The sequence below is a fragment of the Dendroctonus ponderosae genome, unplaced genomic scaffold (genome assembly GCF_020466585.1).
Source record: "Dendroctonus ponderosae isolate FM_Combo_2020 unplaced genomic scaffold, Dpon_F_20191213v2 Dpon_F_20191213_1, whole genome shotgun sequence".
In the NCBI taxonomy this organism is placed as follows: domain Eukaryota; kingdom Metazoa; phylum Arthropoda; class Insecta; order Coleoptera; family Curculionidae; genus Dendroctonus; species Dendroctonus ponderosae.
This window is the reverse complement of record NW_026017110.1, coordinates 18,052,407-18,064,775: the sequence shown is the minus strand read 5'-3', so window position 1 is coordinate 18,064,775 and position 12,369 is coordinate 18,052,407. Positions and strand designations below refer to the sequence as shown.

At 31.6% G+C, this 12,369-nt stretch overlaps 3 protein-coding genes across 5 annotated transcripts in view; 2 read left to right on the top strand and 1 right to left on the bottom strand.

The window, feature by feature from the left end:
• The first annotated feature begins 4,296 nt into the window (after nt 1-4,296).
• Nucleotides 4,297-7,629, top strand: LOC109535643 (odorant receptor 30a). The gene is made up of 7 exons (XM_019901576.2): nt 4,297-5,147; nt 5,582-5,788; nt 5,845-6,086; nt 6,894-6,993; nt 7,052-7,156; nt 7,264-7,419; nt 7,475-7,629. Exons 1-7 carry the CDS (start codon nt 4,839-4,841, stop codon nt 7,526-7,528), a joined length of 1,173 nt encoding a protein of 390 aa, XP_019757135.1. The 5' UTR covers nt 4,297-4,838; the 3' UTR covers nt 7,529-7,629.
• A 1,555-nt stretch (nt 7,630-9,184) lies between these two features.
• Nucleotides 9,185-10,627, top strand: LOC109535644 (procathepsin L-like). 3 transcript variants are annotated; one of them, XM_048667531.1, is made up of 4 exons: nt 9,185-9,299; nt 9,399-9,580; nt 9,641-9,964; nt 10,031-10,627. In XM_048667531.1, the coding sequence occupies exons 2-4, from the start codon at nt 9,503-9,505 to the stop codon at nt 10,580-10,582; spliced, it is 954 nt and encodes a 317-aa protein (XP_048523488.1). In that variant the 5' UTR covers nt 9,185-9,299; nt 9,399-9,502; the 3' UTR covers nt 10,583-10,627. The 3 variants fall into 3 exon arrangements, with proteins under 3 accessions (XP_048523488.1, XP_048523485.1, XP_048523484.1); XM_048667528.1 differs by having other exon boundaries at nt 9,186-9,299; nt 9,499-9,580; XM_048667527.1 differs by having other exon boundaries at nt 9,188-9,299; nt 9,502-9,580.
• A 213-nt stretch (nt 10,628-10,840) lies between these two features.
• Nucleotides 10,841-12,369, bottom strand: part of LOC109535656 (midnolin homolog) — a gene marked incomplete in the record, with an annotated part of 8,439 nt that continues 6,910 nt past the window's right edge. The window contains 1 exon segment of the mRNA XM_048667522.1: nt 10,841-12,368. Within this exon segment, the coding sequence (XP_048523479.1) occupies nt 12,299-12,368 (70 nt within the window).

Genomic DNA, 12,369 nt, shown 5'->3' with positions numbered 1-12,369 from the left:
TTACAAATGAAAATACATTTTATGCAAAAAGTTAGGCTTTCGCAGACATCGATTGAAGGAGGTAAATTTTCATGGAACATCTCTGAGGATGAAAGCCACTCAATTGCAAACTGACAATGCATATTTTAATTTCCTTTTTGATTTTTTCATTCATCAATTATTGCAAATTTTTAAATGACTTCCTATTAATAAAAATGGTGTATGATTTATCGTTAAAGTACGGTTCCGTCTCCAATAGATAAAATGTAAATCAATTCCTGAACTGTAAATAAATAAGCTTAAATCGTGCAGTAAATTTTTTGCTTCTTTGTTTTTTTCTCAAAAAAAGTTTATTTTCCTACCTGATTTTCACATAACTGCAGTTTATAGCTGATAACTGCAATGAGCGATATCATTGAAAACAACCAATAACCAACGGTAGAAGCTGCAAACCTTTTCTACAAAAAAAATATTCAGATCCAAGTGGAAATTGTGTTGAATAAAAACATACTCCAAAAATAGACGATAAATGAAACATTACCAAAATTACTATTGCCAGACCTGACATAGCGCAGCCCAAATATAGCTTTTTCTTAGCTTCCATATGAAACCTTTAATAAGCGAAACATAAGTGACCTGTTCACGTCTCCTGAAACCTTAATTTTGTACTTACTGCATTACTTTTTGATAGTGTTTAATCAAAAAAAGAAAGTTCTCCCTAAAAAAACTCTTCTCACATGACATGTGGCGCTTTTCTAATCTATTTTCTAAATGTGCATTAAGCTGAACATTTGAAAACGAGTAGGCATATTCGGTCAAAACCAAAAATTGCGTCCAGCAAAACCGAGATATAAATGAAATAAAATGGGTCAATAACCAGCATAATGGATAAAAATGGCACCGTTAATCGCACATACCAAACGATTGTCATCTTGAAATATGGCAAGTAATTTTCTAAAATCGAACTTTAAAGAAAATAATTCCAACACGAAAAAATTGAACCCGAACCTACGAAATGTACTATTCCGATAGAATCAGACAAATGAGAATCCAGTTCTTGTCGTATTAATTCGGTCGATGAAATTATAATCAGTCCCTCAATAACAAAACACCAATCTCCCATCTTGGAGTTGTAGCAAATGCTACTTTTGGCTTTTGGCAGGGCCATTTTCCAAATGAATATAACTTGGGACATAAATTTATGAGTAATTTCCTCAAACCTCAAATGAACTTCAATTGAGGCCTCTAGGTGAATTAACATCTAAAATTAGTCTACCATCACTTTAAAATGGCATAATATTTAATACAAAATACTAGATTTTTCAATATTGATTATAAAAAAAGGTTTATAAACATACAAATGACGGTGCAAATAACATGGGGCTATATCCCATCCAGTTGTGGGGCATATCCCATCCAAAGTGATTGCAGCGAAAATCTTTACCATTTTGTACTTGAGAAAAGCTTGGCATTTGAATGTTAAGGGCATTATGTGACCTAAAAATAAAAACGTTAGAAACATGCCAACCAAAGATTATTCCTGAAAATCCGAAGAATATTCAGACATTTTAATTCTACAATTTTTTACTACTTACATAATTTTTTTGAGACTTTGCTAGTTGTTTTATTTATTGCTTGTTATTACAGATTTAGATCTAAATATGCAAATAAATATCCTTTTTATGCAAGGAATGTTGTAATTTAAGCAATGAAAAAGAGCATAATTTTAATTGCCTTTAATACATATTTTTTAAAATTCCTCATAAATCATAAAATGATTGTATTTCATCAAAAATTTAATAAAAAACTTACGTCACGTTCATTTTAATGTTAAGCTGAGAAAATTGAGATTTCGCAACTTCACTTTTGTGAATGAATTATTAATACTTTGTTTTAACTGCGGAAAATTAATTTCAAATGTATCTATTTTATAATTTTTTGTTTGAATTTTTATTTATCCATTTATTAGCACGTGTGAATTGTTACCCAATTGAAGCAATTCACATATAAATAGGGAATTGACTTTTTTCTAATTTTGAAAATTTGGATTTAGTTTTCGTATTAAAAGCAGCTTTTTTATCTAAAAAAACCGAGCAGCAAAAGAAGTTGATGAACTTTTGACAAAATAAATATTGAAAAAAAATATTTAATAATATGCACACTTAATAAGAAAGATCACTGATTATATCATCTTTAATTTGAATGTTTTTTAAATCAGTTCGTCATCAGTCATCAGTTTTGTTGCCATGTTTTTAGAGAACACCCTGTAGATAAAGGCTCATTATCTTATTCGAGAATCGTATTTGATTTGTTTTGACATATTCCTTTCTTGCAAATTAAAACATACTTTTTAACACAATATTAATGAAATATTAATAATTTTACCGTTTTCTATAATTGTATTAAAGACGTCCATACTGCAATAATATTCACTTCATTGCAACTGAAACAATGATTCATAAAATATTGTATTAGCTAAAAACTTTGTGGGTTTCAAAGAAAATGAAAGATATTATCTTTGATGTTTTCAATGCTTTTATACTTAATTTTTTATATTTATGTCAACGATACAATTTTTATAATCTCAGGCAAAAGGTTTCTAATGGTAAAAAGCTAATTGTATTTAAAGTGCTTTATAATGACTTCATTATATTATACAAAGTGTTCGAAAATTACCGGATGTGAAGAACCGCAATACTACTAGATTATAGAAGTAAGGAAGAGATATAGAGACAGAAAGTTTAATTTCGTTTTTTTAATTATTTAATTTTATGTGTATTTTTTTATCAATTGGTATTTTTATCGCTAATTTTAAGAAAATATTCTGAAGAGACAATTGAAAATATCGCAAATAAAATCAGCAGAATGTATAATATATAACATGCAAATCTGAAAAATTAGTAAAAAGTTCAGCTTTTTATTTTTTTATTTTAAAGTCATGAATTTGCGGAAATATTTTTACTAATAGGACTAATTCTGTGTTATAATAAAGCATAAATAAAACATATTGTACTGATTTACTTTACGTACGGATTTTCAGGATTTTAGTTGAATGAAAAAGTTTTTTATTGTTTATAATTTTTCTTTTTATTATCCTTCAACCTGAAAATAACACTAATTCTATTTCACCTATGTGTATTACCGCGAGGCTTTTTGATGAAATTTTCTGGAAATTGACTGAAAATGACTTTACTGTAATAAAAGCTATTGTTGCAAACTAATATGTTTAGTTCTTATTTATATGGGAATGTTGGAGTCTACTCGATCGCTTAAACGCCCACAAATGCATGTTTCTATATTATTTAACCTCGATGTTGGTGTTGAAAATGGCACATTTGAATAGTTAATATGAAAATTTGCAACCAAGCGATAGGATAACTATATCTAGAATTGTAGGGCGAACCAATTACACCTTAAAACCATTATACAGCGTGATTATTATTTGAAACAAAATAATAGCATCGCTTCTTACAACTTAATTTGATAGGGATAAGTTGATTATACCAATTCTAAATGGTCACAATTAAGTGCAATGTAATAATAAAAAATACGTATTCTTAAAGCTCGCAACTTGCTATTCTTTACCAGTTTTTTTCGCTTAATTTACTGCTGATACGTTTTAACTGGCTAACTATGATGTAATTATACGTATGTTATGAGGCTTCGATTAAGTTAAATTAAATATAATATAATAACATATTACGCTTGGAAAATAAGACAATTTTATAGCTTCTTTGCTATTAATACAATTTTTTGTGTATCTGGGAATCGATGTATTAAAAAAAGTATTGACACACTAACACAAAGCAGGGACCTGGCAGGAGTTTTTTAAATAAAAATTTGAAGAAACGTCGGTTAATCAATCATATTGAACTTTATAATGATTAAGTTTAATTCTTCCAATCCATAGGGTAAATACGACGATTTATTTACCGTTTTATAGTTGTTGCACTGGAAATATTAAAATTATCACATTACTTCCAGTGGCAATTAGAAGAGAAGCATAATAATTAAATAACGTATTATTCATTTTAAAAAAGCATTAATAAACGCATGATGAAATATAGAAGATACACTTCTATATCTTCTATCCGATTTTTTGTTAATTTTCAAATAGAAAAACACTAAGTATATTTGAACTAAGGACGAAATATAAAATATTTTTATTTCCAAAAAAAAACGGAATATAAGAATGTGGTTTGTCTTTAACGTGTTTTTCGCTTCTTTATAAATTACTTTTATTATTCAAAGACATTTATTAGCTCGAATTTTTTGCAGCTTTGAAACAAGACAAGAAAGATTAAGCAATTTTGAAAGCAAAAATACTAAACCAAATTAACTATTTTTACTTAATCATTTAACTCTGGTCTATTTTCATATTTTAGCTTTACACTAACTGAACTGGACTACTGACGAGAGACCATTCTAGCAAGAATTACAATTTGATTAAAACATGTTTTTTTCTAATTCGTACCTTACTAGGAAATTTTCGACGCCTATGAGCTATTTATTACTTAATAATACTGCGGACTTCTTTATGTAAAATTGCCTCCACCTTCTCTCCAATTACTCTAAGTACAACAATTATGAGGAAATACAGACATCCATGATTAGTGTGAATTCAGTACACCTGTGCCCGCTTGATACATGCCATACATTTCATAAGAATGAATTCAAAAGTGAACCAAGCTGAAAAGCTTGATCCAGTTGACAAACGTAGCAAGGAAAGTGTTTAAATTAGTTTTAATTTTTCATTACTAGCACTAATGAATAGTGACAAAATAATGGGATAGTTCTGCTGATTTCAGGTGTTTCCATCTTCAGACTTCTTACGTTTGTATGCCATTTTCACCGGCCAAATGGGAATTTTCCCGTGGCAGCTGATGTTTGAGCGCAATAAAACATACCAAAACCTCTACAATCTGTATTCGAAACTGATCCTTTCCTACTATATGTATGTTACAGTCAGTATGTGGCTGGCGCTGGTTTTTCTTTGCTTGGAAGATACGCTTCGAATACCGGAGATTACCAAAAATATAACTGTTTCTGTGATTTGTACGGTCACAATAATCAGGCTGTTCGTCATGAAACTGCATCCGGCATTTTTACGAAACATTACATTCATTATTGATGCTGAACAGTATATTTTATCAAGCAATGATGCGGAGGTATATTTATCCAATGTTTTTTATGTTCGCAAAAAGCCCTAAACACGTTATTTTATGTATCCTTCACATATCGATTACTTTAATTCATACTGGTTTGGCTTTTTAAGTTGGAATGAAACAAAATGTTAATATAAAGGATAACAAATCAAAAGTTAAAAATTTTTAATAAATGAAAAAATTTGCTTCTACATTTTCAACTTATTCAAATGCAACTAAACATTGATTTCATGAAGACATAATCAAACCAGAAAAAATGCATTTTAAAAAAGAATATTGTAAATTTGAAAAAAACTGGGAATATTTTTGGTCTGGTATGTAAAACCGTACAAACAATTTGGGAGAATGCATATGTTCACTAATTATATTGGAGACAATACAGTTTCCCGAAGTTGCGCAGGTTCCCGATGTAAAACTTCAATAACATACTTTTTTAGGTACACAGAATCTACAAGAATTGCAAGATCATATCAAATCGCCATACCATTTTCTTCATAGTACTCTCCTATTTAATGGCACTTTTTATTTCGTTGAGACCTTTCTTTACAGATGCTTACGAGATAAATTATAAAAACGAATCTTTGCAAATAACTAGCCTGCCCTTATCTATATGGGTGCCGCTTAACGAACAGGAACATTTTTTGGTGATTAGACAATTTTTCAATCCAGCAGATAATTTCAAATTTGATTTTTTTTTCAGAGCGTATATTTCTGGAACGTCCTAAACAATCTAGTAATGACATCAATTGTGCTATCGATTGATATAATTACGTTCCTTTTGTTAATTTATCCTGTTGGACAATTGCAAATTTTGCATCACATTTTGAGCAAATTTGAGAACTACAAGAATAGAATGAAACTGAATTATCCGGGGCTGGATGACGACACTATCGGCGCTATTACTTTGAAAGCATGCATTGATTTGCATCGAAATATTATTGCGTATGTTATGTATTTTTTAAGTTGTTACCACCACTTGATTCATGCCAAGAATGAAGACCGAACGAAAGTTTTCAAAAAGCTATTTATCGAAAAAGATGTTTAATAGCGCTACAACTGCACGATTTAAAATGTATTTATTTCGAAAGATTAATATTTGAAATTTCGGGAAATTATAATCATAAATTATTAAATCAAATTATTTCTCTTCGCAAAACGGCTACCGCTTAAATAATCAATAAATTTTAAATTTTTAGCTTGCAAAAGAGCGAATACTCTTACAGTGTTTTTAAAAAAGTCAAGTTGCTATTATCTTTTAATGTACACCCCCAAATTTTAACACAAATACTTAAAATAATTTATTCAAAGTTCCCATTTATTCCAGTTTTTAAACAATTTGGTAATTGCCAACATTCAAAACTTCTTAATTTGTAGAGCGAAAATCGAACAACAGTCAAAAGTGCAACCTTTACCGTGCTTAGATCTCTTACGTTTTTCTGGATATCAATCATGAAAAATGTTCTTTGTTCGTCTGGAAATGTGCTGTTTGTAAGCTATTTTACACGACAAAAAAGTACAAATGTGATTCAAGGGTTTTCTGACCCACTAGACAACGTTTTATTAGCTCTTTAGATTTAGAAGGCGCTCATCGTGGAAACTTTGTACCTTTGCTAATGCAAATTATTTCACTTCTCCCAGAACACCAGAATATTTTTATAAAAATATTTGTTTTTAAGTTCCCCACTTGCTTTGCTTCATTTACCTACTTGATATTTCCACAACATAAATTATTAACTTAATTTTTTACAGTTATGTAGATGATTTAAACGCTTGCATGAACATATTTATGGTAGTGGATTTCGCTCAAAGTTCTTTATTGCTTACCAGCGTCTTTGCTCAACTACTATGGGTAAAGGATAATTCAACTAGATATCAAATATGGAGTTTACATCTGGTTATTTTCTTAGGTCGAGCCCTCGATCACATTCTATGGGTTTGTGTTTATGTACGTAACATATTTAAACCAGAGATTATTCATGAATTACTATTATTCCAATGAAGTTTGGCTATTGGTAAGAATTTTCAAACTAAGAGTAATAGACTTAGTTAGAAACCATCGCAATGTAAAAAATTTCAATTTATCTTAATTATATTACTGTTAATTATATTGTTGTTCCAGAGCGAAAATTTAAACTTATCAGTCTGGAAAAGTAATTGGTATGAACAATCGCACTACGTAAAGTTCATGATATATTTTTTCATAATGAGAACCAGAAAATCGCTTAAATTTAAAATTGGACCTTTTGGATTTATGAATCTTTCTACTTACATCGCAGTATGTACGTTCGCATATTAAGGAATTTTATCACTGAATTACGTTAATTGTTTAGATTCTTAAGGCCAGCTACTCCTATATAGCTTTGCTTCATAGTACCCAGAAATAACTCACCCATCACGGATCGAATGATTTAATAAATGACGAAAAAGGCCACCAAAAGGAAGAATATGCACTCATTTATGTCAAATAAAAAAGTTTTTTTCAATTGAATTAATTGTGTTTGATTTTAATTGCTAAGGTTTTGCATATTTGAGTAAGTTATTTAATTTCGTATACTTTGTATACATACTTTTGGTGTGATATACGAAGTGTTTTAAAATGTATGACCGTTAAACTGCCTGGTAAATACTAGCAAAAAGTGGAAAGCATCCATTCAGACCGTTATTTACTCAGCTGCAAAAAATCAGCACTAATGGCGATTTTTATGAAACTTTTTTCATCTAGCCTCAACTGTCTTCTAAAGATGATCTAAAGACAGCGCAGTTGGCAAAAGCATTTATGTCCGGTAATTTTGAGATGGCTACTCATTAAGCAGTCAAAAAAAGTAGTATTGAGGGCAATTATTATGAAACTGTAACCTGGATTAGAATCTTCTGGACCTGCCGAAATTTTCAAGTTCAAGAAGAACTGATTGTTGGGAAACTTTCCATATATTTAAAATCAAGTGATTTCTACCGAGCAAGAAGCCAATTTTAAAAAAGAACAGCTCAGAAGAGTAAAAACCTCTAATTTTATACCGATATTTACTAAGCTGGAAAAAATCAGAACTCAAGGCGATTTTTATTAAACTTTCTTTAAAAGCTTTAGATTTAGGTATTTTTTACAGATGGAGGCGATTTTATTAGCTACTTGCCTTAGTTTGGATGCATTTACTTTGCATTTTTTATCAAACGCATCTAGGAAAATTAAATCTCGAAATTATCTAGTAAAGCAGCTGAAATTATATATAAAGTTGTATCACTTAGGTAGAATTCCCATCAACAAACCGCATTTTATATATGAAAAGCCACTTAATTTTTTAAACATTTCAATCTCTTCTCCTTGACGAACTTTTAAGTAGGTAAGATCAGTATTTATTAATGGTTTTAAATTACATGCGTAGTTATGAAGATGATATCTGTTGTCTAAAGTCCTGTAAATATGTGTTTTTTTAGGGCGATAACGGAAATTAATTCATTCTGAAGTATTTTTCAATTACTTGGCAAATCCTTGTGATATCAAGGCCAAGTATCAATAATTGCTACAAACATGTAATAAGGATAAAATAGCAAATTTTCAGCGAACTCTTTGAAGCTGTGCAAAAAAGTGGGATAGTCAGACTATCAGGACAACTTAACTTAGAATAATTTAGACACATTTGAAATGCAAGACACTTTTTTATTAAACTATTAAGGAAAACCGTTATAAAAGTGTAATCGTAAGTTCGCTTAAGTAAACTTAATGTAAATAAGAAAAATACAAATACAATTGAGAATTTTCAAAAAACAATAGTTGCATAAACTTTGCCTAACACTTCTAAAATGTACGGTATGATTTTCAAAAAAAGTTAATTTTTGTCAGAATGCTTGGCATTTACATGATTAGATCTTCATATTTTTTAACGGTAGCATTTTGTTTCGATCGCGGTTTTAATTGAAATTTGTGCAATCGAAACACAATGCTTGATTTCACAATTGCATGCTGTTGATTTTGATCAGCACTTGAAAGGATTTAAAAAATTAAATTTGTTCAATGGAACAGACAGAAACACTCTGAAATCATCTTGAATGATGCTGACATGATTAGATATTTCTTTCTATAAATTCTAATAACTTTGCCTCAGGCAGCACTTTACGTTATAGCGAGTGTAAGTTTAAGTATTCAACAACACAAACCACGTAAGTTCTGCAGGCAAACTGCATCTAGTTTTACTAGTAGAATGAGTGAAAAATTATTTAAAGTACATAAACCAAATAAGTATCATTTTATTCACATAGATGAACAGATCAAAATCGTGTTGACTGATATCAATTAATTTAGTTATCTTTTACCTAACTGGTATGAAAAATTGCCCATATAAGAAACTACTTGTTGCAGCAGCATGTTTGCTAAATTCCTGGTATTCTTGTGCCTCTTGTTGAGCGCAAATGCAAACTTGGAACTGTGGAACAAGTTTAAAGTGAGTTAAATCCATTTCATTTGCAAACCACTGGAAAATGCGTTTGGTAAATTCGTTTAGGTGAAATTCAACAAAAACTACGCCAGTACCGCTGAACATCAAGCTCGCTATGAAGTATTCAAATCGAATCTTGCTAACATTGAAGAACACAACATCAGATACGAACAAGGTTTAGAAACTTGGTACAAAGCGGTCAATCAATTTACGGACATGACTCCAGAAGAGTTTAAAAAATTGTTGTCAGCCGCACCTCTCAAGATGAACGCTACAAATGTGCACAAATCTATAGTTGCTATTCCGGACAGTATTGATTGGAGGTACCAAGGACTGGTTACTGATGTGAAGAATCAGGGTGGATGTGGATCTTGCTGGACATTCAGTGCGGTACGCACTTTTCTTCATTGGTATACCTACGCAAAACTACTCAACATAAACATTTTCGAATTTCAGACAGGAACATTGGAAGGTCTTTACGCTCGATTAACTGGTAACCTCGTTTCCCTCAGTGAGCAGGATTTGATGGATTGTTGTACTGATGAAGCTGGATACAATGGGGCGGCATGTAGCGGTGGAATTGTCCAAAGTGGTTTGGATTATGTGAGGGATCATGGAATTGTTGCTGAAAGCTCATATCCGTACGAAGGCGCTCAAGGAAGCTGCCGGCAAGGCGGCAGCATTTTCCAGATCAGCGGCTACACAGAAATAGCTCAGAACGATGAAGGCGATTTGAAGAATGCTGTCGGATCAGTTGGTCCAGTTTCAGTAGCTCTTAATGCTGACGGTTATCAAAGTTACGGAGGAGGAATTTACAATGACCAATCTTGCTCGCAGTCTGTCAATCATGGGGTTCTTGTGGTTGGCTACGGAAGTGAAAGTGGTATGGATTACTGGATAATCAAAAACTCCTGGGGCGCTGACTGGGGAGAATCTGGATACATCCGAATGGCCATTGGATATAACTTATGCGCTGTAGCAGTTCAAGCCTGTTATCCAAATGCATAAATTTCGCTAAACTTTCATCAATAGAAAAATATACAGTCTAAAGGTTATAAGCTTTTTATTTTCAACTTTGCTTACATCACGATCAGCCAGCGAGGGCAATTAATCGAAATGCGTCAGCCTCATTCAGACTGAAGTTCTTTTCACATCAAAGAATCGGATGTCCTATGGCTAGACAAACTTAAAGTAGCAATTAAAAGAAACCGAATCGATTTTAATCTACTTGTGGGTGCCAGTTAGAACGCGAAATGAGAAAAAATCAACCATTTAAAAATACTTTATTAACATAAACGATAACTACGAACAGGGAACAAAAAACAGATCACAACATATGATCACTTGTTAATTAAAAATAAGGTATAAAAACCGAAGAAAAGAGTAGCGTAACAAGCTATGATTTATTTATGTATTTATATGACAACATTCAGGGGTCGACTGCATTTAAACAAAAAAACATTCCCTGGTGCATTGTGAGCATGTTAAAAATTCCTTCCACTCTACCTAATAATCAACGTAATATTCACTACCTGATATTGCAATATAAATCTATAAACAATCAGACAAGTTGATCAATTCTACAAAAAAAATAGCTATTAATGGGATATACTTAGAAACTAGCAACTTACAAACTTAAATGCGCATTACGAAATTTTCTGCAGCAACAACACAAAAGTGTCTCTTTCTTTTTTTGAAACTACTAATTTCGAATATGTTGAAGCTATTGGCGGTTTCACATAATCAAACATTATTTTCTGACATTTTCAAGCCCACCAGATATTGAAAAAAAAACTCAGATCAATTCACAACTTCAACTTTACTTACGGTACAAACTAAATCGGGCTAATCAAATAGCAGACAGACGAAAAAAGTTTTATTTGGACAAATGAGGTTTTTGGTAGCCATTTAATTGAATCCAATCAAAGAATGGGTTTCTTTGTAATAAAATATATATTACTCAAGGGTGTGGTTTAATTGAACACTTGAACATTAAATCTGGCCAAGTGCTTTCGTTGCGCCATCCGTTACATTCCCAAGAGTGTGGAACAAAGCATGCCAGCGGCTTAAATGACTTTAACGACTATTAACCTTTCTACATTTCAACGATTTGAATGGGTTTAATTCAGAAATTAAAAATACAATTTTTTTACCAAACATAACTGCTACTAATTTTCAATTAATTTTAATTTCAAGTTATAGTCATGTGATAATTTTTTTTAAAATAAAGCACAGACTCAACGTCCAGAGGTGAATGGCACCCAAGTGAATGAATTTATTTGCGGAAAAGCATCCCTAAACCTTAGTCGCTTAGCATGTGGCTTCAGCCAGCTGCTTTGTTCCACACTCTTGGGGATGCAACGGATGGTGCACCAGTCGAAAGCGCTTGGCCACATTTAATATTCAAGGGTTGAATTAAACCACATTCTTGAGTAATATATACACTTGAGTGCAAAGAAACACATCGTTTGATTGGATTCAATTAAGTGTATACAGACCTGCTTGCCCCCACTTAACTGAATCACCAGCAAGGCTATCAAATGACCAAGTAAGGTATCAACTATAATTTACACTACACGTTCTGCACTTGCAACAAAATGTGTGTTCTATCTGATCTAAACCAGATGAATTATTCTACACCGAACAGAAAGCTTGAATGTGGGTGTATTGATACACAACACTTGTCTTCATATCCATTATTCACTTTTTTGAACATTACACAGATTAGGCTGTTACGGTATCAGAATCAGTCGGCTGAGGTAGCGAATATGGTTTGGATTTGCGCTGCCTGCGTT

Excerpts from the sequence above, each read along its gene's own strand:
- LOC109535643 (XM_019901576.2), top strand. The coding sequence starts at position 4,839 with ATGGGAATTTTCCCGTGGCAGCTGATGTTTGAGCGCAATAAAACATAC. Across the intron at positions 5,789-5,844 it reads ACGAACAGGAACATTTTTTG|AGCGTATATTTCTGGAACGT; the intron begins GTGATTAGACAA and ends TTTTTTTTTCAG. Across the intron at positions 6,087-6,893 it reads TTGCATCGAAATATTATTGC|TTATGTAGATGATTTAAACG; the intron begins GTATGTTATGTA and ends AATTTTTTACAG.
- LOC109535644 (XM_048667531.1), top strand. The coding sequence starts at position 9,503 with ATGTTTGCTAAATTCCTGGTATTCTTGTGCCTCTTGTTGAGCGCAAAT. Across the intron at positions 9,581-9,640 it reads AACTGTGGAACAAGTTTAAA|GTGAAATTCAACAAAAACTA; the intron begins GTGAGTTAAATC and ends AAATTCGTTTAG. Across the intron at positions 9,965-10,030 it reads CTTGCTGGACATTCAGTGCG|ACAGGAACATTGGAAGGTCT; the intron begins GTACGCACTTTT and ends TTCGAATTTCAG.